Below are 21,076 nucleotides of genomic sequence, written 5' to 3'. Positions count from 1 at the left end.
ACTGATGGGTTGGTAACAACTCGGGTTGGTCTTTGAACCATTTTTGAACAATGGTTTTATTTTCGCCAATTTCCATTCCGAAGAAAAGTAACCAAGCTTAATACATTGGTTGAACAATTTTGTTAGTGGATGTGAAATGACTGAGATGGAAATTTTTACAATTTTGTTACTAATGCCATCATGACCAGACGATGCTTTGTTTTTCAGTGATCTAATAGAAGCTGAGACTTGTTTTTCAATAACTGGTGACATAACAAAGCTATTGATAATTTCCCTACCAAAACAAATATCAGTTTCATTGAAACTTGAAGCTAAGTTTTTGCCTATGCCAGCAAAATAATCATTGAAAATCTCGGGATTGATTTTCAATTCGACTGATTTTTTGTCAGTGCAAAATTCACTGAACGCAGAAAAAAGGCTTTTGTTCGTTTTGTCTTTCTTCTTGGTAAGATTATCAAAATAGCTCAGACGTGCAGTTTTGATAGCTTTGGTTGCAAGGTTGAGTTGTTGCCGATACTTTTTATGGTTTTCTTCTGAAGGATTTTCCAACCATTTTTTGAAACTATTGTTTTTCTTTTTGATGTTGTTTTTCACTTGATTGGTCATCCATTAAGATTTGCGGTTAATTCTCAAGATTCTTGATGGTGCAAATTTTTCAATACAATCAAGAATAATTTCTGTCAATTCTTTGATCTGTTCATCTACATTGTTTTGTTTCAAATTCTTTTTTTTTCATGATTTAAGAGAAACAAATAGTTAAAAACTTTTTCACTTTCCGCCAATTTATTAAGTTTTCTGTACAAAATTTTTGCGACACAATTCTCAGTACTGTTGTTAGCTCTGATCAAAAGAGCATAATGGTCTGAAATATCAGTTCTAACCGTGTTGCAAGTAACAAAACTTATCACTGAAAATATGATCAATACATTTTCCACTGTTTATGGATACGCGAGTTGCAAAATGGTTCTGGAGATTTAAATTGAAAGATTTCATTCTTGGGCAAAATCCTTTCAGCAGTTCAAAAGTTTAATAATGGAAAACACGTCTATTCATAATATTTACACGTGTTGTCTTGAACAGTGAAACTGAATTCAAAACTTGGCAAAGTGTCCTCGCTGTGTAAAAATACGCACTGTTTTTCGTAAATTTCTCCATTAATCTTTTTTCTTATTGACTTCAAACAAAGACTGTACTAAGTTACACTGAGTCCACAAAAAGTAGTCGTGTAGCAATATGGAAAACTTTTTTGGGAAAATTGGAGAAAACGGAAAATTTTTTGGGAAGTTTAAAATTAATAGGTTGTAGTATATCGTTGGAAAGCTAATAATTCGTAGTGTATGGAAATGTAGTTTCTAGGTTGGAGAGATCGAAAATTGTTTTTTAATTTGAAACTTCTCTATAAAAAATAGTTTACTTTTTTATAGAATAATTACTTGAAATCGATGATAATGTCAGAATTTTACTAAATGTCAGAATTTTTCAAAATGTAGTATATGCAATATATCGCTTCACATATGAAATGGTTATAAGAATTGCACAATTGTCCACATTGACTAAACGCGTAAACACTTTTCCAAACATATCAAACATGTTTGATTGAAAATTTTAAGTTTTGTTACTACCCTCATGTGTTGGTAGATAGTTGGTGGGCTCTTCTTCGTATATCACGTCAACACTATTACCGATCTCTGCTTCATTCTCCACCTCATCATTATCATCAATAAATCTACCCAAAATTTCAGTTATATCTAACGAAAACGTTTTTTTTCTACCACCAAAATAGATAATTATATGGTTAATATGACACATCTATTTTACATGCACGTTTTTGAATGTGTCCATCCTCATTTGAAAGGTACTAAATGAACCTATTTTCAATCACAGAATATACATTTCTTTCTCCTTATGCAATAGGCTAAGGAACTTTATTACCTGAGACAGTAGAAGTGCATTTTAGAATTTTATTTGTCTTAAATGTTTAAACACAATGAACATATTTTTTTCTTTTTAATTCTAAAATGCCCATTTCCGGCTTTGAACAATTGTTCCATATCATTCAAATAATTTTTTCCAATAAAAATGTCTTTGCTTTTCCGTTCCATATCTCCATTCTCAATTCTTCGAATATATATACATTTAGACCAGCGACTACAACAGAAAAATGTTCCCGACCATTATCCTCCGTGAAATAAACATCTATTTAGTAAAGAAGTGCGCTAATTTGATTAAAATATAAAATGGATAAAATAATATACCCAAAACATCAAGTAGAAGCAATCATAACAGGTCCCACTGCTTGTCGAAAAACATGTTTCTTAACAAAATTGATTAATCAGATTATTATTGACTTCACTGAAATATATATTTACTAGCCTTCATTTCGTCAAGATACATATCAGTCTGTAATAGAAATTTTATGCGGCAAAAGACTAAACACTGCTTCTCCAAGCAACATAAATAAAGAGAAAAAACGCCCCATTCTCCAATCAATTGCTCTGAATTTATTTATGCTCGAGTCCTTCAGAAGGCAGGACAGAACCATTTCAGGATAAAAGTTTTGACATCGCAAAGTTTTTAGGGCCCTGACTCACCAAGCCCGAAATGTTTATCCATGAAAGGTGCACACATTGTTGACAATTTTTGATTCTCTGGCACACAAAAAGCATCTTAATGGTACAGTTGGAGCTTTCGAGTTTCACAAAAACGCACTTTTCACAAAGTTAGTTTCATATAGTATCTTATTGGAGAATTTTTAACGGACCCTGCAAAGGCTAAATTGCCTTTTTGCTGCAAAAAGCTTTAGCTTCATCTGATCATTTGGTAAAGGCTTCCGGCTGAAGAGCTTTCTCTTTCGTCATGTAAAGGTCCCTTTTTTCGGGATGCTTCTGTTGTCCCCGATGATCGACAGTAGCTGATGGTTAGCTGATTAAAACCAGAAGGCCTAGACGAGACCGAGGGCCATTTCTGTGCACCTGTCCAACTTAATGCCGCATTTTGTCAATATTATATAAATGTATAAGGTCTGTTTTGTGCAGCTCAACAAAATTTTAAAACTTCATACTTAAAATCTCAGCCTGTTCTAAATTGTTCTTACAAAGTTCAACATGAGAGAGTAAATATGTTTTGAAACCGTCAGCAGAAACAGAAATGGGCGATGAGACACTTCGGCAAAAAACCTGGGGTCCTATATGTCATAAGGAAAAAGGAGTTTGGAATCAAAATTTTCCAATTGTTGATATCTGCAATTTTTGTGAGTCGATGATGTGAGCATATTTTAAAAAACGAGTTTTTGTTGCTCGGTTAACAACTTTTTTTGCAGATTAAATCAAGAATTCGTAAAGCACTTTCGGCTTGAATTTTAATACCGTGAACAATTGATTTCAGTTGATTCGATACATCTTACGATAAACTCATGCTTTCGATAAGGCCCTTTTGACACTTTGAATAGTTTTTTACGGTTTTGAAAGATTTTTAGAAACAGAAACGAATAAGCAGAACTTTTGTTTCCCAGATTATTTCTCATGCGCAAAACATGCAGCAGTATGGGGTGCATCTGACGATACTACCTAAAGGAAAACTTCGGCAGCAATTTGTTTAAAGAGACCCTTTGGAATGATTTTCTAATCCAGCAGACACAGACGTTGGAAGGTTGGGCTGAGAATCACCATACAACAGTCCCATTAAACCATTGTTGCCATGTCTCAAAGTTGCAGAAAGATTTTAAATTTGAACCCTCAAGGGCAACAGCTTATCAGACTCGAAGACAGGAGCAATAAGTTTCAGAAAACCATTTTTCGCAACTTCGGAAAAGTGACTGTAATCATTGATAGGAAAGAAAACGGTTATCGTTGATTCTATCAAAAATCAAAAACTTCACTTTCCATTGTTTAGAGCTTTCATGTAAAGTTAAGTTTAAGCTCTCAATAACCGGCAAATTGTCGATGAAAGTTTGGGCATCCGGCTGATCCAATTCAGAAAAATTTATGGATGATATTTTAAAATGGTGTAGCTGTTATGGAAAAATTAGTATTTACCGGTAAAACTATTATAGATTTATATTGGCTTAACAGTAGTAATTTTTTAAACTGAGCATTCACTGGACGGAATCGCCGCAAAAAGGTTCATTCGGAGATGAGTTTCTAATTGGATTGGAAATATCTCCTATATGTGACTAATTCTGTAATTTCGGCATCTTCATCTGTTGTAACTTTCTGAACCTAATGGGAAAACCTGACCTTTAGAAACTTTTAGGACTATTTTTTGGTTAATGAATCTACTTTGCATTCTGCTGGGGGAATACTTTTTTAATCAGTTTTTTACCCTGTTTTCTGGGAAAGTTTTACCGTGCATGCTTTTATGTGGACACAAACAGAACTGGTCAAGTTGGACCAAAAAGTGATTTTGGTGTGATATCTCGAGCTTCTTTCCTTACTGAATATTACTTGCAGGTACACAAACCATATTTTTGAATGATGAACATTGGTAATATTTGGGCGTCAAGAAGCATTATTAAAAGAAAGTGGTCCTAATATTAACCATTACACACAACAGGTGAACTTTGAACAGTTGAAAAAGCATTATAGCCTTCGGAATTTAATCGAGAATCATAGCAAGCAGGGCAATAATTGCGCGATTTTCAGTTCGAAAAATTGTGCCATATTTTGAATTTTCTGAAAAAGTCGAACAGATTGCACATGGGACTCAATTTACTGCTTACGAAAAAAAACTGGTCAACTTCTGTAACTTTTTTTGAATTTTCTCGGTGAATAAGCCTGACTGGAATTAAGTATTTTAAAGTTTTGATAGTTTTGGTGGATTGTTGTGAAAACCAGAAGAAACCGCCAAAAACTTTTAAAAAAGGCAGGTCACCATGTAAAATCGCCTTTTGTACGTTTACTTTTAGCAACGAGTGTAAAAATATAATATTAAGCAATTAACATCTGAAAGTCATTCAACATTGCTCCAGAATCATTCTGTTGATCCTATAAACATCTTCGGATGGCTTCAATAAAGTTTTACTGAATTTTCTTGGAAGCTCGCTCAATAATTGATAGATTTGCCTTTCCGTAGATTTTTGGATCATTGTTTTATTTTCGTGGTCACTCAGATTTCCTTTAAGTTGAAGGATTCTTGGGTGAATTAAAGGGCAAGAAAACTGAAAAACCTTGAAAGAATGGAGTTATATTGAGTCAAAAGATCTTGATCATAATTTGAAAAGCTGACATCTACTGAAAAATCTTGATTGCGTGAACTTTGTCTCAAACTGTGATGGGTTGCTTTATTTTAAGTTTGACCTGAAGGGAAGGCTGAAAAGCAGATATATTAATTTCACCTGCCCACCTAATAATAGCCTGTAAATTTCACCTTTGTTGAAGAAATAAATATTTCTGCCCGTAGCTTTTTTGAAAGCACTTTGGATTTAGGCTCAACCTTAATATAGACGCATGAGTTAGTTTGACATAACTGATCAATCGACTATGATGGTAAAGTTTTAAACAGAAATGGTCAAATGCTCTTAAAGCTGAATACCGTAATTGGTAACACCGGTTTTATTTTTGTTTAAATCCTTTGTTTATTATTGTAGCAGCTAAGTTTAACGCAAATTTCGCCCTGCAACAGATCAAAAGAGTTGTTTATTGTTTCAGAATTGTTGCGATACAATACGGCTCTTACAAAGCGGAATTCCTCAATGAACATCTAAAAATGGTTCGACAAAACGGCCGAACTAGAAAACGAATATGAAATATCATTGAGAGTTTGTTATACAATCAAAACAATGACAGACGCCTGTGCAGATATTGTTAGTGTGTTTGTGTGCCATTTCCACGTGAAAAAGGGAAATTTGATCGAGTGGAGTTTTCCCGATTCGTTCGATCTGGTGAAGGAGAATTCAGCTGTGGAGTTCAAATCACTGCCGAGTGGGTCTCATCTGGTTGAGAGGGATACCATTATATTCAGGAAACTGCTTCTTATTATTTTCAAAATTAACATTTGATGTTTTTATAATATTTTGACGCAGAGCTTATGCGTGCAGACGAACTAGTGTTGCGAACAAAATTTTAAAATTACTTTATGATATTAATGTGCTGAACAGTTGACAAAGAATAAGCAGAAAAAAACTGAATTTTTTTTTCGATACTAATCATGAAATTAATACTCATTCGCGTAGTTATGTTCGTGATTCAATATGAGTCAATTTATCCATTTATTTCAAAATGTGATTACAAGTTATTGTCCTGCAGACGAACTAGAGAGTTGCCAACAAATTGTAAGAAATTTTAGGATTTTAAGAACTTAAATATTTTTTAGGGTACTACTTTGCTAAACAGTTAAAAGAATATTGAATAATTATAGCAATTAATTTTTGAGGTGCGCTTAAGGGCACTGAAAAGAGTATATTGTCCGGTTGAATACATGACAAAATAACCAATGAAAAAAGGAATTATAATGGCATGGCCAAATGAAATTGTATTGCAGTTAAAACTTCGAAAATATACTTTACCTTAGATTATCTTTAAGCATTATTACTTAAGCTAAATATTAGGGTATTTATCGACTATGTTGTCATTTGGCGTTTCGTCCTGACAATGGTATGACGTTGCTGTTTTTGAGAAACAGAGTGATAAAAAAAGTAAAAGTATAACTTTTTAAGTATCTTTTGAAAAACGCTATTGTAATTTTTAATTGTAGCATGATCCGATCGTTACAAATTTCTCATTAAAAGCCAAAATTTTGATTAAAAGAAGCCGTTCCAATGTACAGGGTTGGAGATCTTTTTGCAATTAGTCATCTGAGAAACGTCAAAGTGCAACCGGGTTCCGAGACCAATCTAAGCGAAGATGTTGACGAACGGGGTTCTCGCATGCGATCAATTGGCTTCATATGCAACTCAACTGAGAAGTTTGAAGTGTATCGCCAGTTTTTGACTACAGATCCAGGTGTTGACGCCATTTATGAGAACAAACATAGCTCCAGTTACAGTGTGTTGGAGGAGTTTGTGACTATGCAAAATGCCTCGCCCGTTGTTGTTGGCAAATTGATACCGTTTTCTGAAGGATGTGGTAAGTCGATCGAATCTTAGATCGAATCGAGTTTTTAAAAATTGAGATTGCAGGTTTTATGGGACCTAACTTCTTAAGAGTTCATCAATTGCTCTCAATTGAATTCTGAAGCGTTTATGTTGTGCTGTGTGACGGTTTTTTGAACATTTTTGAACTTTTTTCGAACATTTTTGAATTTTTTTATAGCATTTTTGAACATTTTAAAAAAATTTTGAACATTTTTAAACATTTTTTTGAAGGGCTCGTGAGTGCTTTTATGTGATCTAAACTGCTCTCATTCGGAATTTTATACAGCTGCAAAATTTTTTCATGTAAGTATTTTGGACTATGTAACCGCTAATAATATCATGGAAACGCCGTAGTAAACCCAATGTCGTGCTTTCATTGCTATGGTGACTTGTATGTATATCTGACCTGTAGCTACATATTTTTTAAAAAGTGGCACAGGATTTTATTTATTTTCAACGAATTGATAGATGACGAATTATGTGCTAGTCACATTTTGTATCTGAGCTGAAGAAATCAACAATGTTTTAATTGTTTAGTTTCTCTACTCTAAATGTCAACATCGGCTCAGTAAAAAAATCGGTCATAATGGCGTAGCTTGTTATGTTAGTCGGTGGCAAAGACTTCTAATTAATCCCTGTTTTTTCCACATTACATTCACGTACCTAAGGTTCAGTGACAGTCAGTACTGATTCAGAACAATTTCAGAGAAATTTAAAGATTTAGTACTGATTCCGAAGGATTTCGGAGCCAACTGTGAAGTTATTTCTGAATTCCTCTGAATCGGAGCAAAATTCAGAGACCGTATTCTGTATTCTTCGGAATCAGAAGATAATTCCGATTGAATCATTGAAATGGCTCTGAATCAGACAAATTCAGTGCAAAATGTGACCTGATTAGACTCTGACTCACTGAATTTGTCCATGACCTTATGCTTTGCCATTTGTAAAAAGAATAAGTTTCTTTAATGCTTCCAAAAATGTTCAGCTGCAATTCATCAAGACAAAAATCCGCAAACATGCCAAATATTAATCAATCAGTTATTGGATATATTCTGTGTACCCCCAGAGTTTTTTGACGCTCCCCAGTTTCAAAATATTTGTTGTTATATAGCACGTTGGATATAGCACGTTACTATGTAAGAAGAAATCACGGGCTCCTGAGGGCGTAAAAATGTAAACTCACTGAGGTGCCAAAAAAGAATAGATCCTAGTTGCTTCACCCGCTATGAGAGCGTGGGATGGAAAAAAGCAGAAGCATAAAATTGTAGAAAAGACATGATAACCAAGTTACCAAACTTCATTGTTAGCAGTACCTAAAGTTTTTACGATACCGTTTCAGTGGAAGCATCTGCTTTATCAAAATTGTAATTTAACCTTTGTGTTTTCTATCTAGTACGATACCTTTCTACAAAAAACATTCAATAACAGAAAATGCAATTTGCAAATTACAGAATAATACCAAAAAAGGTCTACAAGTAATTATAGTGTGGCGTGAGAGCCGAGAGGTAAGGTGTGTGAATCACATGCCAATGATTGAGAGTTGAATCCCCTCCCTCCGTGAAGCAGTCTGTGTGAGGATGAGCACTTACTTGACTTATAGCTTCAGATTGACCGTAGCCTGACCAATGTTGGCTGCAATAATGGTACCACGCGAACGTTTCAGACGTTCAAAAAGTGGGCATAGTCACTAAAAATGGCATGTCTTCTCATAAAAAGAACAGTCTGAGATTTGGGTAATAATAAGAAAAAGAACAGCTGAAAACAGGCGGCAGTAGCCTAATGCTGTTCCGCTGCAATTACGCAGAAACAAAAATTATTATTATTATTATTAAAAAAAATTTTTAGAGCTTGTTCACATTTCATATTTACAAATATTTTATCCTTAACTACTATGAAACCTCTCCTCTGCGCAACCCTTATTTTAAAAAAATTCGCTGACGTTTCTTTGCTGGCCACCGTGGCGGGTGTTTACATTAATACTACTTGCTCTGTCCAAAGCCGTACACCAAATTTTAAATCATCAAAACAGAGAACAATACCAATGAATCAATTCAATCGATCAACACTTGAGTTTTAGATGAGCTAGCATTTCAAATGTCCTCACGTACCTAAAGTTCAGTGACAGTCAGTACTGATTCAGAACAATTTCAGAAATATTTCAAGCTTTAGTACTTATTCAGAAGGATTTTAGAACCAGCTCTCAAGTGATTTCTGAATTTCTCTGAGAGAATTTCTTCAGAGAATTTTTTCTGTATTCTTCTGAATCAGAAGATGAATCAGAATGAATCACTGAATTAGCTCTGAATCAGACAAATTCAGAGCAAAATGTGACATGAATTAGACTCTGACTCAGTACTGAATTTGACTTATAGTTAGGTACGGGTTGACAAAAGTATGACTACGACTGTGTATTTTTGTTCCAGTTATTTATTTAGAAATAATGACTGGTTTAAAGAGTTAATCTTCACTTAACTGATGTTGATTTCAGGTTTTCCATCTCTCATTGACACTTTCGGAGTTCAACTTCTGGTCCTTTGGAGACTCAGTCTTCTCAATTTACGAATCCTTTTCTACTCTTCGCCGCCTCTCGACACAATATGCAATCAAATTTTCTCAATATCGCTTTTGCCCAATTCCAAATACAACAATTTTGCTCATTCGCTGCAAAACCCAACATATCAAAATTCAATTATTCTTCAAGAGAATAGCCACAGTTCAAAAAGCTGCCTTTACGTAGACTCCGAAAAGGCCAAGTTTTACACTTCGCTTTTGGACATTTCGGAGAATCGGGATGGATGTTTCTCAGACGGTTCCGCTTACTTTGCATGTACATCTGATAAAGTGATTGAAGAAACAATGAAAAATTGTTACGATGTTTTTGTTGACGGTGACAAAATTAGAACTTGGAGAAAGGATTTGACCTCGGTTATTAAACCGACAAGAGCTGACAAGCATCGTTTAGCGGAATTGAAACGCTTGCAAGTTTTCCACTCCGAATCGCCGCCTGGTGAAATACATTACGCGTTTTTGAAGTATTTCGCAGACTTGAACGATCAAATTATGAAAGTGCTTTTACAAACAAACGCAAATTTCGAAGCCCAATCCGATTTTCCCGATGGAAGTTTTGCGATATCGGAACGAAGTAGTATCTTGAGCGATAACTTGGGAATGGAATTGTCAAGTTCGCAACTTAGCGGAATAGGATTATTGCCCAATTGTGGCGATATGGAGTTTATACAAGAATTGGTATCTCATCATAATTTGAATGTGGTAGTTGTCAAAGATGGTGGTTGTTGTCCGCTATTTAGCTTCTAATATTATATTTTCGCCATGCATAGCCCAATTAGTATTAAATATTTATTTTTTGCTTAAATTTGTTTCCTAAATTTTTCTGAATTGTGGAGTAAAATTTAGAAAAGATACCTCAAGACTGACCATATGTAACAGCGAGAATTATGCTCTTATTGATTTGAAGTGACCTGATTAGAGAAACGATTATTCGTTTCAAAATATATATGCTGAAAGTCGCTTTAAAAACGTTGTTCGCCCAGTTGGGTAATGAATTCTCTCCACTATATGATAGTTTAAATTGGTATTGACTGCAAAGAGCTGTAGTAAACCTGCTATTTGATCTTTTGTCAATTTCTATATTTGAGTGGACAAATTTGTCTCAGTTGATGGGAAAAAGATTTGACTCTATTTCTTGCACTGCTAAGTCAAGTAAATAAGTGCTCAGATTTTATTTTGAATAATTCGAATCTCCTCAGGCTGACAAATTTTCGACCATACCAAAATTTTTGGTGAAGTGATTTCTATTGCAAAGTGTTAACTAAAGATAGTATCACTGACTAAGAGGCAACGAACCTCAACTGCAGGGAAATTGTGGAAATTTTGTTTTTTCTTCTTTTTGAACTGTTATTTTTCCTTTTATGCGTTTAGTTTACTGATAGCCTCCCTCAGCCTCTCAACGGCTATTATTTAGGTGCTCTCTTTTTTTACAATTCAAAGAATTTGAATTGTATTGGGGCGCTGTCTTTTTTAAAGCTATGCTCTGTTTTAAGATCTGTTCACACATTTTCATGATTTTTGAAGTCCAATTGGAGTAGTGATTTTGGTCACGCCGAAACAGGAAGTGGAGCGAAAAACCGAGTGGTTTTGCGGCGTGAAATTTTAAAGTACAGTGAGAAAATGGTGTTTGACCAAAACTTTAAGTTCTCGCTTGTGGTTTTTTGTTCACATGCGTCATTTTACTATTGATTATTTTTATTTTCCTCTGTTTTTGGATCTGATTTTTTTCCTAAAAGGTTTTCATGGTCCAATCATTGTGCATTCTAGTTCTACTTTTTTTCAGCAATGAGAATTTGTTGAATTTTATGTCAGGACTTAACCTGCCATCTATTTTAAGTTCGCTTTAATTTTTGATCACGTTTTTCATTTTAGATAAGTCACGATTTTCATGTTTGACTTACTTCACTCACTGTTTAAACGGAATTGATTTGAAATTCTTTCACTCGTTGAATTGCGTAATATAGTGAATACGGTCAAAGTGCAAAATCAAAAGAAACGGGATTAACATATAAAGCCCGCTCATTAAGTCATACTTCATTATTTTATCAATGTTCATTACAGCGATTGCGATCTGGCATTATTATTCTTAATAGCGTTCAGTTTTAAAGCTGAATTAAGTGTAATTTTAGAATATAATCAAAAATGCAGAATTTGCACACAAATAACGCAGAATTGCACGCAGAATTTGTCAATTTCTCTCTTAATTTTCTTCTTTTTTTTCTGTTTAAATTCCAATATGCGTCAAGCGAGTCAACTGCGGCTATTTTTCGACAATCTGCCGAATATATTTCGCATTAGGGCTGCATTCAAATATAAGAAAAAAATTAATGTTATAGAATGTTTGTACTAGTTATGATATATAAAGTTTCGGAATTAGCATCGTGTTGAAATTTGTTCAAGCTGTTTGATTGCTCTCAATCAACATTTGTAGCAATTATATTAGTCCTGTGGTCTTTTTTGCGACTCATAAAGAAGCAATTTTCTGATTTAGCTTAAAAAGTTTGTTCATGACTGGAACTTTTGTCTTTTGTTTCCAAACATTGACCTGTTTTAGAGCGTTGACTTCTGCTTTCGATCATTGAACTTTAACAGTAGCTTAATTACTAATACATAATAACTAAAAATACATAGTGATTAGGAGTTCCTGGTATTGTTCAAGTTCGGAATGTTATTTTGAACTGCTTTAAACTACACATATGACGCAACATACGCTAAAACCAGCACATCTCCCTCTTCCCCGCATGTGCCCCCTCCCATTGTTTAAGTGCGCAAGCAACACAAAACCGCCGGTCATTATTCTCCAGACCTTCGAGGTTGGCCTAGATCAAGAAGGGTGACTCTCGTTAGGGGGCGCTGGTGGAGCCGCAACGTGGGGCCCCTCCATACGGGTTAGAGGAACTTCGGGCTATAAGGCCTCTAGCCCCCCGTTTCACCAATTGGACCATTCTTGGTGTACGACCATCTGTGTTTGGTCGAACAGTGGTTCTGAACACTTTTTGATAAGCTGGTGTTTCCTAGGACATAACGGGCCACGAAATTTTGCCTCAGCCTAACCTACTGTGTTCCCATTCAGTTCTGTGCTCTGCGGTTCTGCTATTATCTCCTCAGTGACATTATCATTGTCCACTATTGTACAATGAGGGTGTGCCTATTTTATGTGGTGAAGCTACCTTCTAATCTGTTTGTTTGTCATTGTGCTGTCCGTAGCTGGACATACCAATGGTAAACTAGTAGGTTTACTCTCTTGGAAAGGAGTCATGTCCAATCCATCGTCACTTTCGGAGTGATCATTTCTCAGATGCCTGAGCATCTCTTTTCTTGTTGCAAAGTGCCTCAGAGTTTCCTTTCTCACATGCAACAATAAGGTCTCTCGTGCCCACTGATTTCATTTGAGTATTTACATTCGATGTATTTTCTACTTCTGATGGTTTTTTTTATCCATTCTTCAATATCACTTACACACAGTCGCTCTCAGTCAAGTCTGAGGGCACGCATGCAGTCTTTGGAATACGTTTTCCTCCTTCGCGTTATGAACGCTTCATCATGCAGTTTTTTGAGACTCAGCCAAAGCTACGCTCTTCTTACTGCGAGTTCTATCTTGATATCTCTTAGAGGAACTTTCAGTGCAAGAGTTTCAGCTGTGTAAGTTTTCTTGCTGCATGCCTCAAGGACCATGCGTCGGGCTTTGTTAAGAACAGCGCCCATTTTGTCAATATCCGTCTCCGGCGTTATGGCTTTTCCAGCCGATGCAGCAGTTTTGGCTTGACACACATTTCAATTAGACATTTTATTCTCATTGTGAGAGTAGACATGACTAGCGCAGGTCTCATCTTTACAGCAGCTATTCTAGCTTTATTGAATTTACTTCTCGCAGCGGCCTCTATGTCAGATTGGCCATTTAGTATCGAACCCAGATACTTAAACTCAGTGACTTTTTTTTGTCCTTTGCCCTGGAGTGTGACATTACATGCTTTTTCCATGTTTACTGTCATTATTTCTTTCTTTGGAAATTCAATTTCCATGCCGGCATTCTCGACCTCCAGGCTGAGTTTATTCAGTTTGCTCTGCGCTTGCTGCTCACTTTTTGCCGGCATTACTAAGTCATCTGCGTAAGCAAGATGATCTTTTGGGACTCGACTCTTTTTGCAGACATCAAATATTAAACTAAATATTTGCGGAACGATGACACATCCTTGTCTGACCCCTTTCTCTAGTTTGAACTGGTTCTCTGAGTCTTGTTCCCCCTGAGCATTGTCGTGTATCTGCCTTATCGGGCTTCTGTGGGGATTTTCAACAGCGAAAGCTTTTAGAGATCTCATCATGGCTTCTCTATCGACCGAGTCAAAAACTTTGACAAGTTCAATGAAACCCCCACGTACCTTCCCCCTCTACTTACCTACCCGCGACTCCAAAACTCTTTCTCCTTTTTTTAGAGAATTTTTAGTTCCATTTCCCTGACATGAGTGGGTTAGTTCAGAGATTATATTGCATGGCTCTTGGAGTCGTTTCCGCTATTCTACTGGCTGTTCTCATGCGATTTTTCGCTTGACTGATTTTTTGAGACTTCAGACTTTTCTTCAAAAACCGGATAAACAGTTAACCCGGATGGCGTTCAGTTCTCTTAGAGCCTTTCTGCTCTCTAGACTATTACGCAAAAATAGTCACTGTTTTGGAGCGTTTCACTGTTTGTTTTGGAGACATAATTTCATGGTGTCAGGGGCTGTTCTGTCAAATCAGTTGGCAGCCCCCTTCCTCACTTCATCGCCTCTCCCCACAGCTTCCTCTCCAAAACCTCACCCACCACACGCCGCCTGCACATCGTTTTTAGTGTAAAAGGCAGACAGGTTCCTCAACGGGTTGAGGATGGACACTTTTGCAAGGCGCTTTTTTTCGACCCAACAACAACGGGGTAGGATAACTAATTTTTGAAATCTTCCTCCATTTTTTGGTCATTGTCTGCTTTGATTTTTTTCGTGTTTTCAGTTCTTAACCATACATCGACTATTTGAAATAGCGCATTGTTTTGCAAACTTTGCTACTTTCCCGCCAAATTTTGCGGTGCTGGACAAGTCGGATGAGTAACTTTAAGCTGTTTTGGGCAGTTTTCCCAATTTCCGAACCCTCCTCCTGATATCATCCTGGACTGGGTTTCACTCATTTTTTTGCTTTTTCCTTTTTTTGGGTTTTTTTCCTGTTTTTTCAAAGAAATTAACGAAGTTCGTTAACGGAATTGTACATATCACTGCTTCTGAGAAATAAAGGTAACATAAATTAACTAGTATGAATGCTTGAGATTAATATTAAACAATTAAAACTAAACAATGTTTGAAAAATATATCCTATATTTGGATATTACTCAAGAATATACACTAATTAATTCGGTACAAAAATTTTAAAAAAATTGAAAAATCATATCGTTTAAAAATGACAAAATGTTTTAAAAGTTTGAAATATCAAATAAGCATGAGTTTTCAATTGTTTTTGATAAAAGTTTTCTTGCTCCAAAGTTCATTGTTTGAAATATGTGTCTGTTGCTTTGAAAGTTGATTTCACGGCATCAAGGTTTATTGTTAGACCAGTTTCGCGGAAAAGTTTGGAGTACTTTGTGTGCAGTTGAAGTTCAGCTGCTCAAGAAATTTGATGTCTTCATCCGATAATTGGTATCGCTGACTCTTCTTTCGTTGTTGTCTCTTTGATGAATTTGGCAACCAATGCAATTGTTAGTTAACCCGCTAGGGTTTTTTCAGGTTTTTCTGATTGTTCCAATGTATTCTCAATTGATTGTTCAATGTGGTGTGATAGCCGAGAGGTAAGGTGTGTGATTCACACGCCAATGATTGAGAGTGCGATCCCCTGCCTCCGTGAAGCTGTCTGTAAGGATGAGCTCTTACTTAAACATAGCTTCAGGTTGACCATAGCCTGACCAATGTTGGCTGCAATGATGGTACCACGTGAAAGTTTCAGACGCAAAAAAGTGGCCATAGTCACCAAAAAAGAGCAATGCTTCCCATAGAAAGAATAGTCTGAAATGTGGGGAATAATAAGAAAAAAGGCAGCTGAGAACAGGCTACTGTAGGCCTTATGCTGTTCCGCTGCGATTACGCAGGAACCAAAATTATTATTATTATTATTATTATTATTATTATTATTTTTCTTATTATTATGATTTATTATTATTATTATTATTATTATTATTATTATTATTATTATTATTAATATTATTATTATTATTATTATTATTATTTATTATTATTATTATTATTATTATAATTATAGGGTCGTATCATACACATCAAAAATAATTATTGGGGTGTATCATACACAGTGAATTATTGAGCTCGTATCATACACTGATTTCCTCAAAGTCACATTTTGAACAAAAAATATTCCGATATCTTGTGTGCGTATCTTATCCAAGCCCAAAACAAACCTGCATGCTGAATTACGGCCCTACACAAAAACTAAAAACCACTAATAATTGACCACAAAATTTGCACAGCAATTTGTTAATTATTAAGGGCGCATCATACACATTTTTGTGAATCGACCACTCCAGGCCAGAATTGTTAAGAACTGCCTGACGAATCAAGAAAGGGGCCTATTTTAGAGCTCCTTTCTAAAAGACAGCTGTTTTTGAGCACTTTTGAAAAAAATTATTTTCAATTATTAGGTCGCACTATACAGTCCAATGGCTAGAAAAAAGTTGTTCAACATTTCCCATTGTAATTAATTGAACCTGCTGCAATCCGTCTTGCAACGTAGCTTTCTACCTTTACATTTGGTCTTCTGCACTCATCGTTGGCATACCGAGCGATACCTGTCCTTGTCAACATGACATATGGGGCATCTATGTACAACCCATTTTTCATCATTACTAATGTATTCATTCGCCAAGTCGGATTCAATCAGTTTTTTGAAGTAATCGTCTTTCGTCAAGCTGATTCCCCGGTAGAACAAAACAAAGTCACCCTTCTAAAATGACTAGTCGGTAAACATTCCGTAACTTTTTTCATCGAAACACTTTACAAAAAATTTACTCTGATATGCGTAAAGATATTTCTGCGGAATTATTGTCTGCTTCATCAAAACTTCGCTAATTATGCTTCTCGTTTCTCTCTTTGAGTTCTATGAGTGAACTCAGCGTAGAAACGGTCCTTGGGTTATCTAGATCATCAAGTGAACACTATTTTTCCAGTGAACTAAAAAGTGAGGTAGTAAATTTTGAATCAAAATCTTCCAGTTTTAACCGAAATGAAAACAATTTGTCAAAATCAGTTAAAAGTTTAACATCTTAAGCATTGTATTGGAACATATGGGACAAAAATATTGCTAAAAGCAGGTTGCCTGAAGAATAAGTTTGTCCTCCGAACAGAATAGCACATTTCGAACAAAACAAATGGAATGTTTTCAGCAATAAAAACTCGCAAATAAAAATCGTTCATACCTTACAAACATGTTGTTTCAAGGAACAAAACCCTAAAGCCCAGTAGAAAACTCTTTGCTGATTTTCTTCTAATACAGAGCAACTTTTTACAAAAAAAAAATCACCGCAGACAATTTTTTTGTATGATGCGACCTAATTTTGTTTTTAATAATTAAAATTCTTAAAAAATTTGTGCACCGATGGGGCTCAATTTTTTTTCTGTCGATGAAATTGGACCTATTTTCCAAATCTGTGATCAAAAAATCATTCAAAAAAGTTGTTGGCTCACGGTTGGCCGAGGGCGTATCATACCATGATATTTCAAATCCGGCCAGGGCGCATCATACATCATAGTATGATGCGACCTCAATAATAATAATAATTATTATTATTACTATTATTATTTTATTATTATTATTATTATTATTATTATTATTATTATTATTATTACTATTATTATTATTATTATTATTATTATTATTATTATTATTATTATTATTATTATTATTATTATTATTATTATTATTATTATTATTATTATTATTATTATTATTATTAGTATTATTATTATTATTATTATAATTTTACGGTCGCTTCATACAAATCCAAAAAAAATATGGAGGTCGGTTCATACACACAAAAATATGAAGGGCTGATCATACATCAATTTTCTATTGCTCAATTTTTTTTGAAGGAAAGAGCTTTTTTTATTCGAGATATTGAAACAGTAGTTTAAATTAGCCCGCATGCTGAATTTTGTTGTTCTCAACAAAAAAATTTCCTCAATCTGGAATTTTGTTCAAGTAGCCAAAAAAAATATTGAGGTCGCGTCATACACCAAAATTATTTCCAGTTCGTGGGTTCGATTTTAAAGCGCTATCAAATTCAAACAAGATTGCTTAACGAAAAATACAACCAATTTAATAATTTGGTACATTTTGAAGCAACTTAAAAAAAATTATTTGCAATATTTAGGTCGCACCATACAATTTAATTATTAGAAAAAAATTATAGAGGTCGATACATAGTTTTTTTTGGCAAGAAATTTCAATATCACAACATCACCTAGGCAGTTAATAATATCAAGATAACATCACATGTTTCATGAAAAGAAGAACTGAGACTTTGAAAAAAACTAATAATTTTTAATAATGAGGGCCTATCATACAGCTCAATTATTAGAAAATTAATATTGAGGGCGTTTGATACATATTAAAAAAATATAATTTCTGAGCTTTCAATAACCATCATCTTTGGTAAAATAGTATTTTCAACTTGCTCAGCTATTTCAAAAAGTAAAGCAAAAACAATTCGATTCCGATTATTTGCAACATTGAGGTCGTAGCATACATCTCAGTTATTATCAAAAAAATTGTTCAGGTCGTAACATACAAATAATAAAAACAACACAAATTTTAACACAAACAAAAAGCGAAAACGCAAAGAGCTACCTCGCTTTTGAATGTAGCAGATAGCATTGAATCACGTCAGATCAATGAATTCAAAGTAAGCAACAACAATTCATTTTCAGTGATTTCTTGTCCCAGTTTTTACCATGAACGGAACTTCACACTCGAGTTTGTAGGTTTTTGGTCGCATAATTAGGATAATCCGCCTCGCTCATTGAGTGCGGTATCGGAAGAAGAGTCCGCCTCGCTTATTGAGTGCGGTGACCAAAAAAAAGTCCGCCTCGCTTATTGAGTGCGGTGACCGAAGAAGAGGTAAACAAAATAATTAATGCATGAAATCTTTTAAAAGCAATTCTAGAACAAAGTTTTCTGTTGCTTTTTATAGTTACTGATGCAAGCATAACTTTCATGGGTTCGGGCCGAAGACCTTGTTGAAAGCGTGGTTGATTTTCTGGTAACAACGCTCAATTTGGTTCTCCAAAAACTTCACATTTAGTCTTGCGGCTACAGTTTCGGCTGTTTCTTTTACTTTGTTTTTGGTTGGTAATATTTCTATGTCAAGAAACTCACCAATTAGAACTTTCTCGGACTCAATCTACGGAGTTCTTGCTTGCCGATACGTCTTTAGTGCACGAATGTAAGCATTTCGCGTTTTCTTAGAGCCTATGCGTGTGCTCACAGATGATGATGACTTGTTGCAACGCGGCCTTTTTGTACGTCTCTTTGATGCATAACTTTTTTCATATTCACTGTAAAGGGAGTCCTTGTCACTTTCAATATCATCGGAGCACTCACTATTGCTGTTGTTCGAATCGCTAAATTCAGCAGACTTGTCATTTTTTTCCGTTTTATTCCTTGCATCGTTTCGAAGAGGATGTCTTCTTTTCACTGAAGCAAGCGATTTGTTTTCCAATGTTTTTCCAGCTTCCACAGGTACAGAAATTTCTGCAGGAGCGGTAGCAATTTTGGGGGGAGGTTCATCACCCTCCTGATTTTTGCTAATTTCTGTATCAAGATCAGCCGCATCTTCTAAAACCTGTTCTTCATGATCGCCATACAGCACATCCTCGTATTTCTGAAGAAATTTTTTGTAGTCCTGTCTGCTATTTGGCAAAACGTACTGCTTTTTGGCAGTATCTCCGTCATGGCCAGATTGTTCGGTATGAGGTTTACTCAGCTCAGTTCTAGGGAAACTGGGGTTTCGGTCAATAAACGTCTCAATAACTTTTCTGACAACAATAATGTTCACGTCAAATTCTGTTCCGAATTTTCTTTGGCACAATTTTGTTAAATCATTTGCAAAGGTTGTGTACATGTTTCCGTTAATGTTAGGAAAACACAGTCGTGGAAGTTATCCGGATCGTTGCCAATGTTTTTCATGCAAGTTTTGAACGTATGGTTCGTGCTGCTCCTTAATTTTAACTCCGACATCAAACTTATAACTGGTTTTGTGTTCCACTCCGACAACCACATCTCGAAACTGGCCACTTTCAAAAGGCTCGCGGGTCATGTTTAAATACGGCCCAGGTCTATTGTTTGTGACTGCATTAATTACGAACAAGGTCATGGCCAACTGGTCGTTGTAAGGAAGATCGATGTGGTCATTTTGGAGAGTCTTTTCAAAAGATTTCAAAATTTCTCTGATCTCTTTCAGCTGTGGAACTTTCTCGAACCGGTTCATTTTTCGATTCTTTTGTTCACGTTTTCTTTCATTGCTGTTGCGTTCGCGCCACTCCTTAAATACTATTTTCCAGTCTTCTAAGTTCACCCGGAAACTTTTCTTGTTTTTGCTGAGCCATTTTATGAAATTCATTAATGAACTGGCATGAGTAATGACATTTGCATACAACAGTCGGCTTTGGTTTAATTGATGGTTAAGAAATTTCCTGAAACCCTCTGGCTTAGTGAATGATTGCGTAAATCTAGCCAAGTTCAAAATTTGAGATAATATGTTTGTTTGTCAGCTGTTTTAGCCTACTTTCGTTTTTGCCAAGATCGTCCGCCTTGTCAGCTTTATACTCTTGGATAGCTTCTAGTGTTGCTTTCGTTGCTTTCGTACATGTAATGCTCATGTCTTTTTGCACCGAAGATGGGAAGCATTTGATTGATTTGGCATCAGAAATTAACTTAATTTTGTCAGCGCAGTCGCGAGATTTTTTTGTGGAGCCGTTCGTTCGCAAATCTAAGAACACACTGACTGCATTCATACAGTTTCAACTTGGAGTGGCGTGTCCTATAGTAACTGTTTAGAAATTTTCTATTGTGGCTCTCTAAATAGTTGTGTGCCTGGTACAAATGTTGCCAAATTTTCTTTATAGATTTTAGGCAAACAACGCACTCCTCTGTTCCTCTCGATCCAAGGCGTCGTTTTAATCGCTTGAAAGTTCGTCTGCTTTTTCGTTTAGCTTCAGTTTCCGATGTTTTTTCGGTTTTTGATACATCGTCACTTCGATCTCCTGCATTGTCGTTCAACACTTAATTTGCGAACTGTATTTCAACATTTTCTGGCAAGGAATCTGTTGCCGACCCATGTTTCCTACCGCAATCTTTTATATTAACTGCTTCCGAGGCAGATCGAAGTTTTTTGCTCTGGTGTTTGATTGTTTT

At 35.4% G+C, this 21,076-nt stretch overlaps 2 protein-coding genes across 3 annotated transcripts in view; both read left to right on the top strand.

Moving 5' to 3' along the window:
• The window catches only part of LOC142345524 (uncharacterized), a 562,956-nt gene that overhangs the window by 423,192 nt on the left and 118,688 nt on the right, over positions 1-21,076 (top strand). The window lies entirely within an intron of this gene.
• Positions 5,642-10,705, top strand: LOC142345518 (DENN domain-containing protein 11-like). Its single transcript, XM_075397589.1, has 3 exons — positions 5,642-5,964; positions 6,763-7,061; positions 9,558-10,705. Exons 1-3 carry the CDS (start codon positions 5,777-5,779, stop codon positions 10,382-10,384), a joined length of 1,314 nt encoding a protein of 437 aa, XP_075253704.1. The 5' UTR covers positions 5,642-5,776; the 3' UTR covers positions 10,385-10,705.

This window comes from Convolutriloba macropyga, chromosome 9, assembly GCF_964194025.1.
Source record: "Convolutriloba macropyga chromosome 9, txConMacr16.3, whole genome shotgun sequence".
NCBI classification, from domain to species: domain Eukaryota; kingdom Metazoa; phylum Xenacoelomorpha; order Acoela; family Convolutidae; genus Convolutriloba; species Convolutriloba macropyga.
Note: the sequence above shows the minus strand (reverse complement) of the source record. Positions and strands in the feature narration are given on the sequence as shown.

Excerpts from the sequence above, each read along its gene's own strand:
- LOC142345518 (XM_075397589.1), top strand. The coding sequence starts at position 5,777 with ATGACAGACGCCTGTGCAGATATTGTTAGTGTGTTTGTGTGCCATTTC. Across the intron at positions 5,965-6,762 it reads ACCATTATATTCAGGAAACT|GGTTGGAGATCTTTTTGCAA; the intron begins GCTTCTTATTAT and ends TCCAATGTACAG. Across the intron at positions 7,062-9,557 it reads ACCGTTTTCTGAAGGATGTG|GTTTTCCATCTCTCATTGAC; the intron begins GTAAGTCGATCG and ends TGTTGATTTCAG.